The sequence below is a fragment of the Elaeis guineensis genome, chromosome 1, assembly GCF_000442705.2.
Source record: "Elaeis guineensis isolate ETL-2024a chromosome 1, EG11, whole genome shotgun sequence".
Lineage (NCBI taxonomy): Eukaryota > Viridiplantae > Streptophyta > Magnoliopsida > Arecales > Arecaceae > Elaeis > Elaeis guineensis.
In genome coordinates, this window is record NC_025993.2 from 154,490,896 (window position 1) to 154,508,318 (window position 17,423).

The 17,423-nt window shown below is 36.2% G+C and overlaps 1 protein-coding gene across 4 annotated transcripts; it reads left to right on the plus strand.

Annotated features, from left to right (window-relative positions):
• Positions 1-5,641: 5,641 nt before the first annotated feature.
• On the plus strand, positions 5,642-16,785 carry LOC105039126 (chromatin remodeling protein EBS). Of its 4 annotated transcripts, XR_002163986.3 has the most exons (6): positions 5,643-6,003; positions 6,113-6,455; positions 6,565-6,633; positions 12,399-12,537; positions 15,719-15,888; positions 16,433-16,785. XR_002163986.3 is itself a non-coding variant. In XM_010915138.4 (5 exons), exons 1-5 carry the CDS (start codon positions 5,931-5,933, stop codon positions 16,260-16,262), a joined length of 666 nt encoding a protein of 221 aa, XP_010913440.1. In that variant the 5' UTR covers positions 5,643-5,930; the 3' UTR covers positions 16,263-16,277. The 4 variants fall into 4 exon arrangements, 3 of the variants coding, with proteins under 3 accessions (XP_073100645.1, XP_010913440.1, XP_010913441.1); XM_010915138.4 differs by lacking the exons at positions 15,719-15,888; positions 16,433-16,785 and adding an exon at positions 16,221-16,277; XM_010915139.4 differs by lacking the exon at positions 15,719-15,888 and having other exon boundaries at positions 5,644-6,003.
• Positions 16,786-17,423: the final 638 nt, after the last annotated feature.

Genomic DNA, 17,423 nt, shown 5'->3' on the forward strand with positions numbered 1-17,423 from the left:
AATCTCGGCTCGGGCACGGTTGGCTAACGAGGCTTTGGACATGGACAACTCGTTTTGCCATTTGCTTTCGGCGGCCGTCGTATATGCAGGGCTTTGTCGATGTTGCCCATGATCCCGTTGCATGCAAAAATGTTTTAAGGCAACGCATGAGTTCATGAAAAATGCTATTAAAAAAAGAATATAACTTCACATGTAATATTCAACCATACTAGCACGCTAAGAAAAACAAAAGATAGGAAAGGAGACTAGGGAGATTAGTGGCCAAGAGTGGTAAATCCTGACTAGTTCATTGCAAACTATTAACTCATAGACTTAAAATATGGGCTACTAGCTGTAAAAGATGTCTTACTATTGTGAGTCCTGGGAAGGGTTTTATGTACACAATCTTGTGCATGCGCAGCGAGACTGTTTTCTATTTTCTGATTTCGAACCCAACATTCAAGAGTCATAATGGAATACCCAATAAAATTATAATTTAGAATGCTTTTTTTGTTTTTTGGTAATACAAGGGTTCCAAAGAACGAGAAAAGAAAGAAAAATACAACCTCAAGAAGCACTAACCCCTACCTCAAAATCTGTTATCGCCCGTTACAAAAATTGCCAAACTTTGCCATAACACAAGCTTATCAGACTAAAACTTGTTTGTCCACTTCTCAAAGGAACATTACAGTTCAGCCAGATCAAGCAAAGTAAACTCCCAGCATCATTTCCCAAATTTAGATCTGCGATCGCTCCACATAGGAGTTTAATCCGTTTCATCTTTCAAGAAAAACAATAGTAGCATTGCTTGTTCTGTGTTTGAAGAAGTATCACAGATAAGCATAAAGAGCGAATAAGAGTTGAACATTGATGCCTCTTTACATTTGCATTTGAAACCTCCACTAAATCAGTCTCATTCCACAATCATTATGTGTGATCTCAAAGCTTCCCTGGTGCCATAACCCAACCACCATCAAGTTGAGAGTAACATCAAGATTTCTCCTAATGCAAAATTAAGGCAATAGGAAGATTTTTGAATATAGTTCTAATAAGGGCGATGGAAGGGGCAGGGGTGGTGGCGGAGTCCATAGTGCGGAAGACAGCCTCGAGTATATTAAAGCAGAGGAAATGGGGGTTCCTCTTAAGGAGAAAGACGGTGGATGCGAAGGCGCGCTTTAGGTTGTAGCGGTCGGTGAGGGAGGAGAGGTGGGCGAGGAGAGAGTTGGCGACGAAAGGGCTGGAGAAGAGGGAGTGGGCAGTGAGGGTCTTGAAGGAGCTCCATGCACGGTCCAAGGGGGCGGAGGCATCGGGGGTTAGGGTTTGGGGATTTGGAGTTTAGGGAGGAGGCGAAGGGGAAGGGGGAGGGGGGTTGCGATTGGTTTTCCGAAGGGCGAAGATTGAGGGCTGGAGGAAGGAGTAAAGGGTTGGGATATCAAGAGAGGAAGACGTGAAGAAGAGTTTTGGCGCGGAAAAAAGGAGTGGGAGTCTTCTCCACATTTTAGTTGAATTTGGATTTTTTGATTTTTTATAGATTTCAAATTGAACCGAACCGAAAATCGAAATTTCTTAAATTTCAAAATTGCACTGCACCAAATATCAAAAAAACCACATCGATTTGCCTTGTTCAGTTTGATTTGGTTCGGTAACCTAAAAAACTCAACCAAACTTACACCCCTATATTAGAGTCATCATTTCAAGGGAAAAAAGGGCTGCAAGCTTATGAACATCCTAAGTACCTTAGGCTGATAGAAGATTCCCAATCTTCGTATCCTCCTGCAAGGTATCAACATTGATGAAAGTAGGCTGTCTGTTTATAGGAATATTTAAGAGCCAAGGGTCATCAAGTAGACTAATAGAAGAGCCACACCAATAGACCAAATGAAGCTATATTGTATTTGATGATCAAGTGACAAATTTTGGCCCAAATGGGGGACACCTTCGGGGGTTTTTTGTAAGAGGACCAACTACCAGCAAATTTGTATTTGGCAGCAACAAGTTTAGCCCAAGTAGAACTTGGGTTTAGAACAATTTGGGCAGCCAGTTTACAAAAAGAGGCATATCTTCTTTGATAGAGAGATTGAAATCCCAGTCTACCTCTAGATTTAGGTGAGCAAATAGTGCTCCAAGAGACCAAATAAAGCCCTTTCCGGTCAGAGTGATGAGTCCATAGAAAAGCTTGAAAGTCTCTGTCAATTTTCTCTATAATGGACATAGGAACAAAAGTGCATGCCATATAGTATAGAGGGATAGAGGATAGCACCGATTGAAGCAGTGTAGCACGACCAGCAAAGGATAATGCTCTCCACTTCCAGCTTGAGATACGAGATTCTAATTTATCCAATAAAGAGTTAAAATCAGCTTGTTTGAGAAGGACACTAGATAGAGGCACACTTAAGTAGTACCAAGCAGTCCTTTGTTCAGAAATATGAAAGAGTCTGTGAATATTAGCTTTAATTCGGCTGGGAGTGCTTAGGCTGAAAGAGATGTGAGATTTAGAGAGATTTATAGCTTATTTTTAAATTAGATAATAAGCATCAATGATGGCCTTGAGACAAATAGCATCTTTAGAGGTAGCTCTGGCAATTAAAAGACAATCATCGGCAAAGAGAATATGTGATATGTAAAGAGGATATCCTCTAGGCTTGTAAACATGTAACATCTAAGAGTGTACCATAGAATGTAAGAAAAAGGAGAGAACTTGAGATGAAAGAATAAAGAGATAAGGCGATAAAGTATAGCCTAGAATGCTTTGATAACTTAAAAGTCATTCTTATTATGCCATACTCTGGTCATTCTTTGGAATTGGCATTGTGAAATATGCTACTAAAGCATTATGAATGATGTAGAATAGTTGCATAATTATTCTGAATGGTTGTTCTGCTATACCATAGTGTAGCTCATTAAAATATATATAATAGATGAGAGCAGATCAAAAGGCGTAGAGTAGATTGAAGAGAACTAATCTATTACTTTTTATCATATCATTTATTATATAATAATATAATAATATATTATATATAATATAAAAAAATTAATAAAAAATATTTAATTTAGTTTAAACTTAAAAGTAGCTATCCATTTAAGTTTAAGTAAAAAATTCTTTTTATTTAAAACATAACTTAAAAGCAACTACCCAAATGGGATAAAATAACCCAATTGCCTTTGTAGTTACAAATAAATACTATACTATTAAAAATAATACCATACTATTATAAAATAATACTGCACTATAATAAAGGTAATACTATACTATTATAAAGTTATACTACACTATTAGAAAGCAACACTGCATTATTATAAAGTAATATTATAATAAAAAAATATTATACTATGATAATGTAATACTACTTTATTGTAAAAGAATACTATACTAATATAATATAATAAAATAATACTGAATTATTATAAAAAATACTATATTAATATAATATAATACTATCTTATTGTAAAGAAATACTATACTAATATAATATAATAAAGTAATACTGCATTATTATAAAAAAATACTATACTAATATAATATAATACTACCTTATTGTAAAAAAATATGTACTATACTATGATAATGTAATAATGTAATATTTTAAAGGATATAAACTTATAAGGATAATTTCAGCTAAAATGAATAGTTGCTTTTAACTTATGTTTGAAATGGGTAGCTATTTTTCAATAAAACTTATTTGAAGAGTTATTTTTAAGTTGAAAATAGAGTTGGAGATTTATCTCTAGTTTTTCATATAATATATATAGGTATAGATAGATAGATAAATAAAATAATTATTATCTTAAGATGGTAACCAATGTATGGGATGGGCAATTGGCCAGGTAGAGGCTTATAAAACTATCCAATCAAATAAAAGCATATAATAAATTTAGGTGATTTTGATGATATCATGATCTCAATTGAAGCTAACCACTATATAACTATATATTTAGATAAACTAGTCTCAACTTAAAAATAGGTGGAGGCGAATCACGGTGGATTGCAAGACAAAAAAGAGTGAGTTACATATGATGATAAGAGAGAATAAAGAAAGAATACAGCATTTTTTAGGATTTAACAATTTATATTCAACAATAACTTAAAAATTACATAAATATTCAACTATTAGAATGACTTATAATAATCACAATGAACAATATCTACGTATTTAACACTCAAGGAAAAATGATTCAATAGCTTTAATCCAACACAATTGTTTGAACTCCAAATAAATTATTACTCAAAACCAATCATAGTTAAGCTATGTAGTAGTATAGCCGTCAATCCCAACAACCGAAGCTATACTACAAATTAGGTAACTCAATGCTCTTTCCTTTCCAATTTTCTTTTAAAAAAAAGGTAATTCAAAACAATTTAGTTAGTCCAAGCTTAGTTATTGGGTTATGTCAAAATTCTGCCAGCTTGGACGTCTTATATTTCATGCCTTATTTATCCCAGCGCATTACATCCATGGGGTTGAATTTGTAAAAATACTTTGAAGAATTGAAAAAAATTGATATATTTCTTTTTCAATGCATGCACCATGATCAAAAAAATTTGAAGATAACTTGTAAACTAAGAGAGAACACTTTGATTGTTATTTTGAAAAATTCATACACCCTGTTTATTTTTTAAGTTTTAAAAAATAATCCCAGCGTTATCAAAGTTAAGAAATATCTTAGAATTTTTGTCTATTCATTTATATACTCATATATCTAACAATCCAATTTATTAATGATATTACATTGACTTTATACCTTTATTTTCAAATTTTAAAAGGCTCTACTTAAAGAAGTACTTGGTTGAAGGGAGTGGGGGTTTGAAATTAGAATGAAAATAGATAACTCCCATTCCAACTATTTGGTTGGGAAGAATTCTATTCTAATTTCGATTTCGGAATGAAATGAAAATGGCCCCATCTATTTAGAACTCAATCGCTACTTTCTCATACAGATTCAAATTTTTATTTCAATTTCAGTTTCGATTTTAATTTTAATTACGAATCAAATATTTTAAAAAAATTGATAATTTTAATTTCGATTCTAATTTATTTTAATTTTGATTTTAATTACGGACCGAGCAACATTTTTTTTCTAAATTACGTACTTGATTTTTTTATTTTTTTTGATAAATTTTTATAAATTTTTTATATTTTTGAATATATTAGCTCCGCACAACTAGTGAGGTTGCTGTGCATCCGAGCCTTCCTAAACTCTACAAGAGCATGAACGTCGATCGTTCACTGCCACCTTTTTAACATCTCAGTCATTTTTACTAAATCAAGTAGTTTCTTATTTTAGAGTCAGAACTAGCATGATGTCATATATATTTTGAAGGCCTTCAGCTGGGTTATTACCTTCCAAGAAATCAGCATATTCACCAGCATTTGGGGTTGGGAAAACGCAAAAAAGATCACGTGCCATGCACGCGGCCACTAGCATGCGTACGTACGGAAATCATCAACGCCGGGGGGGCTGCATCGTGAATCATGATCAGGAGGTCGTATAGAGATGATGCCTCCGGAACAATCCCACCAATGACTCATCACCATCATGGAGCGTATGGATCGGGTCATCCGACGGACGGACGCCCACCAGCTACACATGCGACGCCAACTAGACTCCATGTCTCCATTCCATCAGCATCAGGCTAAATCCCAACGAGCCCTCTCCTGACCACACCTTGTCGGAAGCCACCCACTCTCTCTCTCTCTCTCTCTCTCTCTCTCTACCCTCGAGCCTCAGCCTAGGGTTTCCGTTTTCCTCACCATCGCGCTCCTCTCTCTCTGTCATCCTTCCTCCCCAAACCCATTCCAGAGATCGAAGAGAAAACGGAATGCAGCCATCTATTTAACCACTACGATTACCCACATCTCTTGCTTCCATTCCTATCTTTTTCTTTCTTTCTTTCCAGAAACATCACTCGCCAGCACTTCATAGAGACAGAGAAACAAACAGGAAGGTGGGTGATGGCCAAGACCAAGCCCGGGAAGAAGGACCTCGATTCCTACACCATCAAAGGCACCAACAAGGTCGTCAAAGGTATCTCATCATCATCGCTTCATTTCATCCCATCCCATCCATCCGACACCCCCTCTTTTTTTCTCTTCGTTGTATGGGACTTAAAAACTTTTTGTGGGTAAAAACGCAGTGGGGGACTGCGTGCTGATGAGGCCGTCGGACTCGGACAAGCCGCCGTACGTGGCGCGGGTGGAGAAGATCGAGGCGGACCACCGGAACAACGTGAGGGTGCGGGTGAGGTGGTACTACCGGCCGGAGGAGTCGATCGGGGGGCGGCGCCAGTTCCACGGGGCCAAGGAGCTCTTCCTCTCCGACCATTACGACGTCCAGAGCGCCCACACCATCGAGGGGAAGTGCACCGTCCACTCCTTCAAGAACTACACCAAGCTCGAGAACGTCGGCGCCGAGGACTACTTCTGCCGCTTCGAGTACAAGGCCGCCACCGGCGGCTTCACCCCCGACCGCGTCGCAGTGTATATTTCTGCTCCCCAACTCTCTTTTGCTTCTTGATGATGATGATCGTAACAATGGTTCTTCGGATTAGATTAATCTCGGCAAATTCTCCCTCTTAAAATTCTGAAGGTACTGCAAGTGCGAGATGCCTTACAACCCGGACGACCTCATGGTCCAATGCGAGGGATGCAAAGACTGGTAAAACTTTCTCTCTCTCTCTCTCTCTCTTTTATTTTTTTCCATGCTTGAAATTTTGATCTCTGCTTTTATTTACTATGGAGTATATTTATTTATTTGTGAGCCAAGGGTTGATGAACTGGTAGAGTTAGAAGAGAGGCATTCGCTTGTGCATTCTGTTCCTTTCTCCTTAAAAGGGGAGGGAAGTGCATGCTGCCGAGCATTTTGATCTGTTCACTTGTTTCCTGGTCACCATTCTGACGGTGGTGGAACTGATATGGTGTGGGGCTGGCTCTGTCTTCTTCGTGCTTCCCTTTTGATTGCTGCAAGAAATAAACATCTGTTTCAGAATCTTTTTTTTTTTTTTTTTTTTTTTTGTTCTCTTTCCTTCGTGCCTCACCATCTTTTGAATGCGTTGGAAATCAGAGTTTTCTTGGTGGGTCACTAGGTTTGGGACATACTTGTTGGCGTTGATAATGACATGGCAAGCTAAAGTGCATCGCTATTCTATGATGTCAGCATGTTGCTTTATAGATTTGGAGAGTTTGACCAGGCACTTGTATTAATTTTAAAGTGGATTTTTTACGATTTCTTGTTTCCAACTAGTTGTAAATGTTATTTTTTCATACAATTTAGTGCTGGAAAAAAAGACATTAGAATGGTAGCTTCATGGCACCGGAAAGATTGCCAACCTGTTCTATAGTGTTCGATGTAATGCAGAGAGGTCAAATAGAGATAGAGAACAGTATAAGTCTCACCTTTTTATCTTTTCTTTTTCTGCGCTCTGTTGTTGTGGATTCCTTGTCAAATATGTATCTTTTTTACCTTTACTCTCTACTGATCAAAACAGACCATTATTTCATGGACTACATTATAGTCAATACCTTAAGTCTGTTTGTTCTCAGGTTTTGTAGTGGTAAAACGTACATGAACCCAAGGTTTTATGTCCCGATGGGGGGCATCCTGTCCCGTTCCTATGAGAACATAGGATCGGGACAGGGTTGGAACTCCGAACTCACCCACACAAGGATAGAAGAAGAAAGAGGAAAGAAAGGAAGGAAAGATGAATAAAAGAAAAAAAAATGAAAGGAAAAAAGAAGAAAAATGAAACAAAGGAAAAGAGAAGAAAAATAAATGAAGAAGAAAAAAGAAAAAAGAAAGAAAGGAAGGGATAAGGAAAGAAAGAAAAAAAGAAAGGAAAGAAAGAAAGGTAGAAGAAAGGAAAGAAAGAAAAAAATTTGGGAAGAGAGATGGAGTATATCTAGCGGGTCGCATGATTGAGACTGCTGTCGAGACAGGACGGGACAGGGCATCCCGTTTCATGGGGAAACCGGGATACTTCTGTCCCACGGGATTTAAAACTTTGCATGAACCATTGGTTTGGTTGCAAAGTTAGATTTTAATCACACTGCTATATTGGCTTGATATTGCATTTTTAAAAACTGATCATGATTCCTGGCTCCTACTAGTAATTTTTTCCCCTTATTGCCCATAATTTTTTCATAATATTGCTTATAATATATAAGCAGTATTAAAGAGAGAAATTTCCACTATACCATGGTGGCCATAATTTTCTCATCTACTGGTTCAGTCCTAATAGTTACTTCATGCTGTTTTTTCTTACGCTGGTATGTCTCAAGGTAGTGATTATAGCACACTGCAACCTTTAGAAGAGGCTGTTTTAGTCCAACCATTTATCTTCCAATTAACCAATTAAAGCCCTGCTCATTAGCAAGAGAATCATATTACCACTCTTGCTTGAATGAAGGTGCATATATCATTAGCAAGAGAATCATATTACCACTCTTGCTTGAATGAAGGGGCATTTCTAAAGATCACAGAAAGCCAAATATTGAGGGTGTTGTGCATACCAAAGTTTTCATTCTGCATAGTGAGATCCAATTCAGAATGCTTACATGATGAAGAATCGAGGATTTTGCTTATCAGCATGTGCCTCAGAATGGCATTTCTCATATTTTTCACATTACAAGCATCTTGTGTTTAGTCAAGGTTATATTGAGGTTGACATGCAGCTTTTTGGTCTGCATGAGTTTATATATGTAGAATTTAGCATGCCAAATAATTAGATAGATTTCTTAAGTAGTTATGCTAACTATAGTTTAAGCTTCTTTTTTGTACCATGGTGTTATTTAACTAAGTTCATATTCTAACAATTGAAATTGGTGCCAGTTTTAATAGCATCATGAGGAATGCCAACTTTCTGCCTACATATCTCACTGTTGGCAGGCGAAGTTACTTTTCAGTACCATAGCTGGCTCCAGTTAATAGGTTGGACCCACACTTGAGCTGTTGACAAGAAAAGAAAAAAAAGCAAGCTTTGACATTAAGAAAATGAATTGGTTTTGGGAAATAAAAACGAAAATCCGCTTTATGCGTGTGTGGTATTTTTCCATCTTTTATAATCATCCTCTTCTGATTTGAATGGTCACTATTGTGGTCTGGGTACTGAAATTATTCTGTTGTGGAGGTTTCCCCGCCACCCCCCTCCTTCTCTCTCTCTCTCTCTCTCTCTCTCTCTCTCACACACACACACACACACAATGTTGTTTCTTGTCTTTAGTAGTTTACTGAAGTTATGAAGGTTAAAAAAATTGTACTACTTTGTCTGTCCCATGTATAAAGAATGTTTTATAACCTGCCTGGCGGTAGACTAGAAGCGTAAGATATTTCCTTCATCTTTGAGAAACTGCATGAATCTCAGTGATTTCTGGTCTAGTATCATGGGGTCTTCTGATATTGATTTCTTGGTAAATGTTCATGGTCAAGAAATATCAGCAGTGGTCTGCTTTAATGAGATCTAGTTTGTCTTGTCTGTCTTTAAGCTTGATGCCATAATTTCTTGACACCTGAAACCAGTTCTACTGCTTATTACTTGCATTTACTTCTTTAATATCATGTGATATCTATGTACCATATATTGTTATTTTTTTATCCAAGAAACTATTTATGTTTGAATGGATTTGCAAAAGTTGCTGAAATTATTTAGCAGTCTTGCAATTGTGGATATTGGTATGAAGCTAGGAAGAGTCATATTAAACCTATGTAAATTGAACTGCTACAATGAGGTGGTTAATAAAATTGAATTACTCAAGCAATTATGATAAATGTCTTGGAATTCATCCTATTATGCCAACAAAAACAAGATATCTCTATAGAAGAAATCATGTATTTCTAATACAAGGATAATAACGAATGAAATCAGTAGCCAATATTTAAAATTTGGACGTCGTCAAATGCAAGTTCTGAAAGAACTACTCACAGCCTGGAAGCATGACATTAGACATCTAATGCCCTGAACTAGAAGCAAAGGACATGTGCCATTCTATTAGCAATTTGTTGAGTTAGTAGAATCAAGCCAAATAGAAATTTAATCATTCATGACTGTAAGTCTTTAATTCTCTAACTATAACCATAACTACCATATAGAAATTGAAAATTCTGTCCATTGAGAAGTAACGAACTGTATAGTTATAGTCTTTTAACTGCTACATGAAAAGGTAAGAAAGAAACAAAAAGGGTTGATTAAATGCTGGACTGATACTAAGGTGCTAAAGACCCAAGATTTTGCTTATAGAAGCTTCCCAATAGAGTGAGTGAGTGAGTACATACGTATGTACTTTTGTATCTCTCTCTCTCTCTCTCTCTCTCTATATATATATATATATATATATATATATATATATATATATATATATGTATGTATGTATGTATGTATGTGCGTGCGTATAAAATGTATGTATACATGTGTATATGTGTACGTGCGTGTGTATAAAAGGTATGTATATATGTGTGTGTGTGCAACTTTTAATAGGGGCAATAAAAATGTCTGATCATTCTAATAATCAAACCAGTTAAGTCTTTTTAACAGGTACTGATTGTATCGTATCATACTAGTACTGAATCAGTATGTGGTATGGGGGGCATACGGAGTGTTGGTACGCCGAACTGCCCCCTGTACCGGGCATCCCAATGTAGTAACAGGATGGTACGGCATAGGGTCTGGTACTGAGGTAGCGAAATTAGTTTTAAATCTTAGTATTCTAGAATGATAGAGATAGAGAGAGAGCCTGCAATATAGGATAAGAAGCCACTAAGGTTTTGTGTATGGAGCCAAGAACTTAAAGATGTTTATGATGCTACACTACCTACATGGCTTGTGTTGATCGTGATGACAGATGTCACTTTAAACAACAATCATCTCATTGACTTAGATGTTCCTAGTGGAATTGGTATGCATAACTCCAATCCTTGATTCTTACATTTTAAGTAGGTCTCTATGGCCAAGACATCTATCATAATTGCTCGATGCCAATGTTGGTTAGACTGTAGTGCTAGAACCGTATTGCAGGAACATAATTGTGTATGTTTAGTTCTGCATTAAAATATATACAAGAAAATAGTGTTATATTTTCAAAAAAGAGATGGGATCAGTAAAAACACAAGTTACTCTACTAGTTATCCAAGTAGAAACAGACATGGTCTACTCACAAAAGAACATGTTTTACAAACAAAATTATTAGATCATATTAGAAAACCATGGATCTCTTCTTGTGTACATAGCTATTCTTGTTCTATTTTTTCATATTCTATTTCTTGGACATGTCTTAGTATCAATGTTTTAAATCTCGTGGGACGGAGGTGTCCCGGTTTCATCATGGAACGGGACACCTCGTTTTCCCATTTGGTCACAGCAATAGTTCCAATTGTGTATCCCGATAGATATTTGCCATCTCTCTCCCCTTCTTTCGTTTCTTTCTTCTTTTTTTTTTCTTTTTTATCCATTCTTTCCTTTTTTTTCTTTCCTAGTAGTAATACATGGAATGGGACGTAAAACCTTGCTACTAGTAATATAGGAGTTGCAGGAAAATGAAACAATGTTTTGTTTGATGTATAATTATAGGCTTTTGTCATTCTTTCCTATACAACCATATTTGTTATTTAAAGATTAATGGACAATCCAATGATACTGGCGTCAACATGCTTTTGATGTTGGTAGCATACTAGAGTAAACATTATATCTAGTGCTCCTAAATGGAAACTAGATACATATTAACAGCAGCTTGAGGCAGCCAGCTTTAGTTAGCTATATTTTAAAACTTCACCCTTAGTAAATTGTTTAATGAATAAGGAAACCTGAAGTGAATCCCACACGGCTGGATCAGCATTTTCTGGTATTGTTATTCTTTGTGGCTTTCTAGATGCTTCAAGCTGGTCTGCCATGTATTTGTTGCTGGTGCTGCATCCATAGACATCTCTACCCGATGTGTATTCTACATTTGTTTGAGCTACCATATCCAAACAAATTCAAGTACAGACATATGGGCAGACCTGGATATGCCATTGTCCAAATCTTAAAACTGTTCACTCGGCAACTATATTGCCTTGCTTTTATCATGCATTTAAGGTGCAGCAGTGAGTGCTATACGCAAGTGGACAGTGATTGATTTAGGAAAAGAGTGCATGGCAGATTGTCTTTAAGCATTTCTACAAGGACTGTTCATAAATAATGACTGCAGTTGTTTTCTGCAATTTTAGGTGCTTGGAGAATAGTTAGTTATTTTACTTTGCCATTTAAAAGGAAAACTGTTTAATTGATATACATAGCATTTACTTGAATATATTTGGATAAACTGCAAGACGGTCTGATTGAGAACTTGAAAATGATGCTTATTTTGTTTGTAATATAGCCTTTTTTATGCTTTGCTACTGTTTTGGTTTATTTCATTGATGTATGATGTTCTTTACATGCATCATTGCCCAAGCAGGTTTCATCCATCTTGTATGGGTATGAGTATTGAACAGGCAAAAAAATTAGATCACTTTCTCTGTTCAGATTGTAACTCTGAAGATGATGCAAAGAGATCTCTAAATGGTTATCCTGCCTCGCCAATCTCAGAGCCTAAGGTGAGTTTGATTTTAGTTATACCTATTTAATTTATTATTTGTATCATCTTGTCTATAGGATCATTATCTTCAATTTTCATGTCATGATATATGAACTTGATTGTTATGGGATCTCCTTCAGTCACTTCCAAGCTAGTCCTTAAAGTTTAATATGTATCTATCACTAAGTTTAAAGGAAAAAAAAAAAAAGCCCTATCATCTACTTTTCATGCCTTTCATGTGACATTTTAGTTATGCTTGTTTCATTGGCCTTATGATTTATAAAATTATTATCTCATAAAATTATTGAATCAATTACATCTATATCAGGCTAATAAGACCTTGAAAGATTATTTGGAAATACTATTTGATGTTTATTCTTTGAGACACGTAGATTCACACGAGCTATATGATAGAACATCAATATGACCTGCAAAGGAACTTATGATGAGTATTTGTGTGTTTTTCTGGTATGTATGCACCATTATACTTGTTATGTATCTTATACAGAACCACATTGTGTAGTGTAATAAAGTGAATGTGCTTTCTCATTAGAGCATATAGGAATATAAGAAAGATAATGCAGTAAAATTTTGCATTAATGGAGCCTATATATGAAGCTGATGGGGGATGTGCCATGCATAGGGAGAAAGATAACCAAGTCTTATGGCATAGTTTTTGGGGGTGACGGATCAAGGTTTGAGATTAAAAAAATTAACCAAATGGTCTTGAAGTTGCGAGCATATTGGAAATTGATACATAGCTTTTATGTTGGTTGTGGTTAACTACATGCTTTTCATTAGGGGTAAATATTGCAGTCATAATAAAGAGCTCAGTGGACTGGGATATCAAATTAGAGAAGAATAATATAGTCTTGAAGTCGAACCAAAATACTCACTTAGGCAAGAATATCTAGAGGACCCAAAATCATGTTGTAGGAACCTTGTATCCCAAGCAAGGAAGTCATGGAGAGCCAAAGGTGTAATTTAGATGACAAAATTGAACAAGATAACAGAAGATGGCTACCTACAGGATGATACGGCTGAAGGCAGAAAATCAAGGCTTGAAAACCATAGAGGATATCTTATGAAACTAGAAAGCCGTAAGAAAAAACAGACAAATACTTAATGTTGAAGATTATTTAATACTTCATGTATAATTTGAATGAAGAGGCTTCACTCACAGAGAGAGAGAGAGAGAGAGAGAGAGAGAGAGAGAGATTTGAATCCAAGGTGTTTAATGAAGCAATCGGAAGGACATACAAATCCAGAAATAATAGTTGAAAAGTCCAAATCTAAGAGAATGTTTGAATGACAAAGTGACAAGAGTCTAGCATGACGTTGCGAATCTTAGGATTTCAGTTCCATGAAAATCTTACCCCCTGAAGGTAGATGTGTATTGGCTAGATAAGGAAGCTGCTATGAAAAGGTCATAAATAGTAAATACGAGAGGATTCTAAAGTGATCTATTTGTGTTAGTTGTTAAATAACATGTGGTATCTAAGGCATTTCAATAGGAAGAGAAAAGAAGAGCCCTAGACCAGCCAACTATCAAACAATTGAATGGCCTAAAGTGAAGAGTGAATTGTGTTTAAAAAAAGATGAAAATGGGAGCAATTAAGGTTATATATGGATCATTTTGAGTCTTAAAGAAATTTTTATTCTAGAAGGATCTAATAAATGAATGGGAGATTGGAGAAAGAACTACAATTTAATAATCAAATTAAATTGGTGACCAAAATCAGGACCTATAGGAGCTGGAAACTTATGCAAGAAAGTGAACTATCGTATGGGTTTGTAGGTTGCCAAGATGAAACAAGTGTTATTTCAGCTTGAGCCAAATCAGGGGAAATTGAAAGAGGCCGACTAGCAGATGCAATAATGTCCCAAATTGGAAATAACTATGGGTTAAGTATCTCTGGCTTCAACTAAATGTTATCACCACAGAGCATATAATTTTGACAAATAGGAGAATGCATTTAGGCTAGATAAATCAGAAGTTCAGGGTTTCTTAGAGGCCTGTGTGAAGATTAGCTATTATATTCTTTCATGAATCCTATGGAGGATGAATTTTTTTTGCATTTCAATGATAGTTTCATCTTGATTAATGTTAATTGAAAGTTTTATCATGAATGGTAAGGGTTCCAGTTGTGGAAATTCCCCTTTTCTTAAACATCATCATGGGAGTCTCCAGCTGGTCTGTGGAATGGTAGTGAAAAAATGTCGTGAACACTTCATAGGTACTATTCATTGCCTGATTTTAGAGAACTCCAGCTATGGTGCTGGTTGGTTCATCTATTGAGACTATAGATGAAAATAGATTGGAGACATTGCATAAAAGAATTCTTGGTTGGCTAACTTTTTTCAACTGGCATATGAAGAGTCATCAATTCTGTTTTATATAACTGTTACTGGAGTTCCATTGATGCAATGATTCTATCTAATTCCATAGACGTTCGCAAGAACTGCCAATATCACATGGTAATTTTTGGCATTTTTTGTGATATACATGTTTGGGATAATGTGGCCGACGATGTTGTGAAACTGGAGAGCAAGTGGAGCTAGTGCACCCTCATTAGGGAAAAAGTGGCATGTATGCAATTGCAAAGTTTTAACACGAGCATGACACACCCAAAGGGGTGCCTGTTTATAAACAATGCAGAAACTGCATGATGAACTGTATAAACAAACATACTGTTCTGCTATTGTGAGAGTCTTAATTTTAAGCTTGAATCCTATCTGTGCAAAATCAAAGATGGGGAATCTGGGTTCTGCATCAAGGAGACACAATACACACTCTTGATATTACAATATATCCTTTAACTTGGGATTTCCTATTGAGAAAAAGTGCAACAACCAAGTTCTGGGCGAAGAAAGCAGTCTGCATGCTCCTCCCAAATTATCAGCTCAACCCCGACCAGTCTAGAAGCATATATACCTACTGGACTCTAATTTCACATCATGATCTATATTTTGGATCCTCAATGTAAATAGCTTATCAGAGATATTGTTCATTTTGTGTTCACAGTTAAATTTTTAAGTTAATAAAATATTATTTTGTGTTGAGGCTAATGATTGTATTTGTTTGTTTGTTGTTGTTGCTGGAATGAACCGAAGAAGATGACATGCATAATAATAAAAGCCATTGGATGCTGTTTTTGATTACTTGTCATCATCATGGCTGATCGTTGGATGTTTGGTAGGATCGGGGTTGTATCTTTCATGCGAAAGAATGATTCATCATCCTTCATGCGAATCCACCATTGGGTCCTTATTTCGCAGATCAGAAAGTGCTCTGAACTCCATCATTCATCCACCTGCGCAGCTCTCAAAGCAACCAGCGGATGATCCATGATGGACTTGTGGAAGGAAGGTGAATCCTTCTTCTGTGTGAAAGATACAAACCTGTCTCTGTTTGGTTTTGGGTGCTCGTCTGAGCTTTTTAAATTTATTAAGGATCAGGCACTCTTTGACTGGAAAAGGGGCCACTGTTTTAGCTCCATTTTATATGATTGCAAGTTTGTAACCTTACTACATTCTCCCACAAGATAGAAAAGGGTATTTAAATTCATAGATCCTACGACGCATTATGCAAGATTTTAATTCCAAAATCTTTGCCTGTTGTATCCCAAATGGGGAAGGTAGACATCAGGAAAGAGATGATATAGTGGCAAATATTTTAACCCATGATAATATTTTTCTTAGGTGGAAAAGAAACACCATTGCCTGGTGGTCGCACCTGCTTAAAATGAGGAACTGGGATGATTAAACATTTCCCATTGTCATAGCATCTCTTTGAGAAATACTATGTGATGTCTTGAGGAACCCTGTTGCTGAGATTGCTTACTGTTAGTTACTCTGATGCATTTTGGTTCATTAATGGTTTGTTGGTGTATTTTTCTTGTTTGTGTTTCCAGGTTGAATCAAAAAGGCGGAAGAGGTGAGTTGATGCTGTAGAGTTTCTCATGAGGTATGCATTTAATGGCACGGTAGCGCTTTTCTTCATTGTTGGTGACATGAAAATGTACAGTGCAGGGAACAGACTGCTTGCAGAGTCTTGAGTCAGTTATTTTATGTTAAAACTGTTATGAATGTAAATTTGATACATTCCAGGTCTTGATGTGGTGTGCAAGATCTTGTTCACTCTTGCGTATGAGAAACCAAAAGGACAAAGTGCCTAAGTGCTGTTGCTTGTATTGTGCTTGCTGTCACCATATATATATTTTAGTTAATATCGATGCCATGACTAATGGTGGTTTTGCCATGGAAAGTATGGACTCTGTTTAAGATTAGTTAGATATAACAAGAAGCTGGTATTTGCTGTGTTGAAAAGCGGGAGATGACAATATGAGCCTATGAACATCAGCTTCAATGCTTATGGAAACCTACACCAAAAGTTTTTACACACGGGCTTTCAGATGCTTCTTATTTTGATTGCAGTTCTTTGTCTACCCATTCTTTGGATTGGTTTGCCCCATTTGTTGTACATGTAACTTGAACAGGTCTAGAAGTGAAGCATTATGTTCTGTAAGATAATTGCAACTCTATGGGCAAGAAGTTAATCTTTGAAATTCAAATTTAGGGCTTGTGCTGTCTTTAATTTTTATATAAATGCTAAAAATGTTGTGGAGATACGGTGCTTACAATGAAGGTTGTCTTGGTATCGGATCTCATATCAATACTTTTCTTTTACAATATTGGTATAGAATTCGGGATGGTACAAAGGGGCATATTGAATATCGATGTGGTATGTACGGTAGGATATGGGATGTGCTATACGGTTCGATCTGATATGGCATTTTATGTTTATAATTATACCAATGTGCCTCAATCAACATTTAATCAATATTTCTAAATTGAAAGCTTAGTGGAGATGGAACTCCCGATATTATTATTTGGATGTTTAAG

Coding starts and splice junctions, on each gene's coding strand:
- LOC105039126 (XM_010915138.4), top strand. CDS start 5,931: ATGGCCAAGACCAAGCCCGGGAAGAAGGACCTCGATTCCTACACCATC. Junction 6,004..6,112: donor CACCAACAAGGTCGTCAAAG/GTATCTCATCAT, acceptor GTAAAAACGCAG/TGGGGGACTGCGTGCTGATG. Junction 6,456..6,564: donor ACCCCCGACCGCGTCGCAGT/GTATATTTCTGC, acceptor AAAATTCTGAAG/GTACTGCAAGTGCGAGATGC.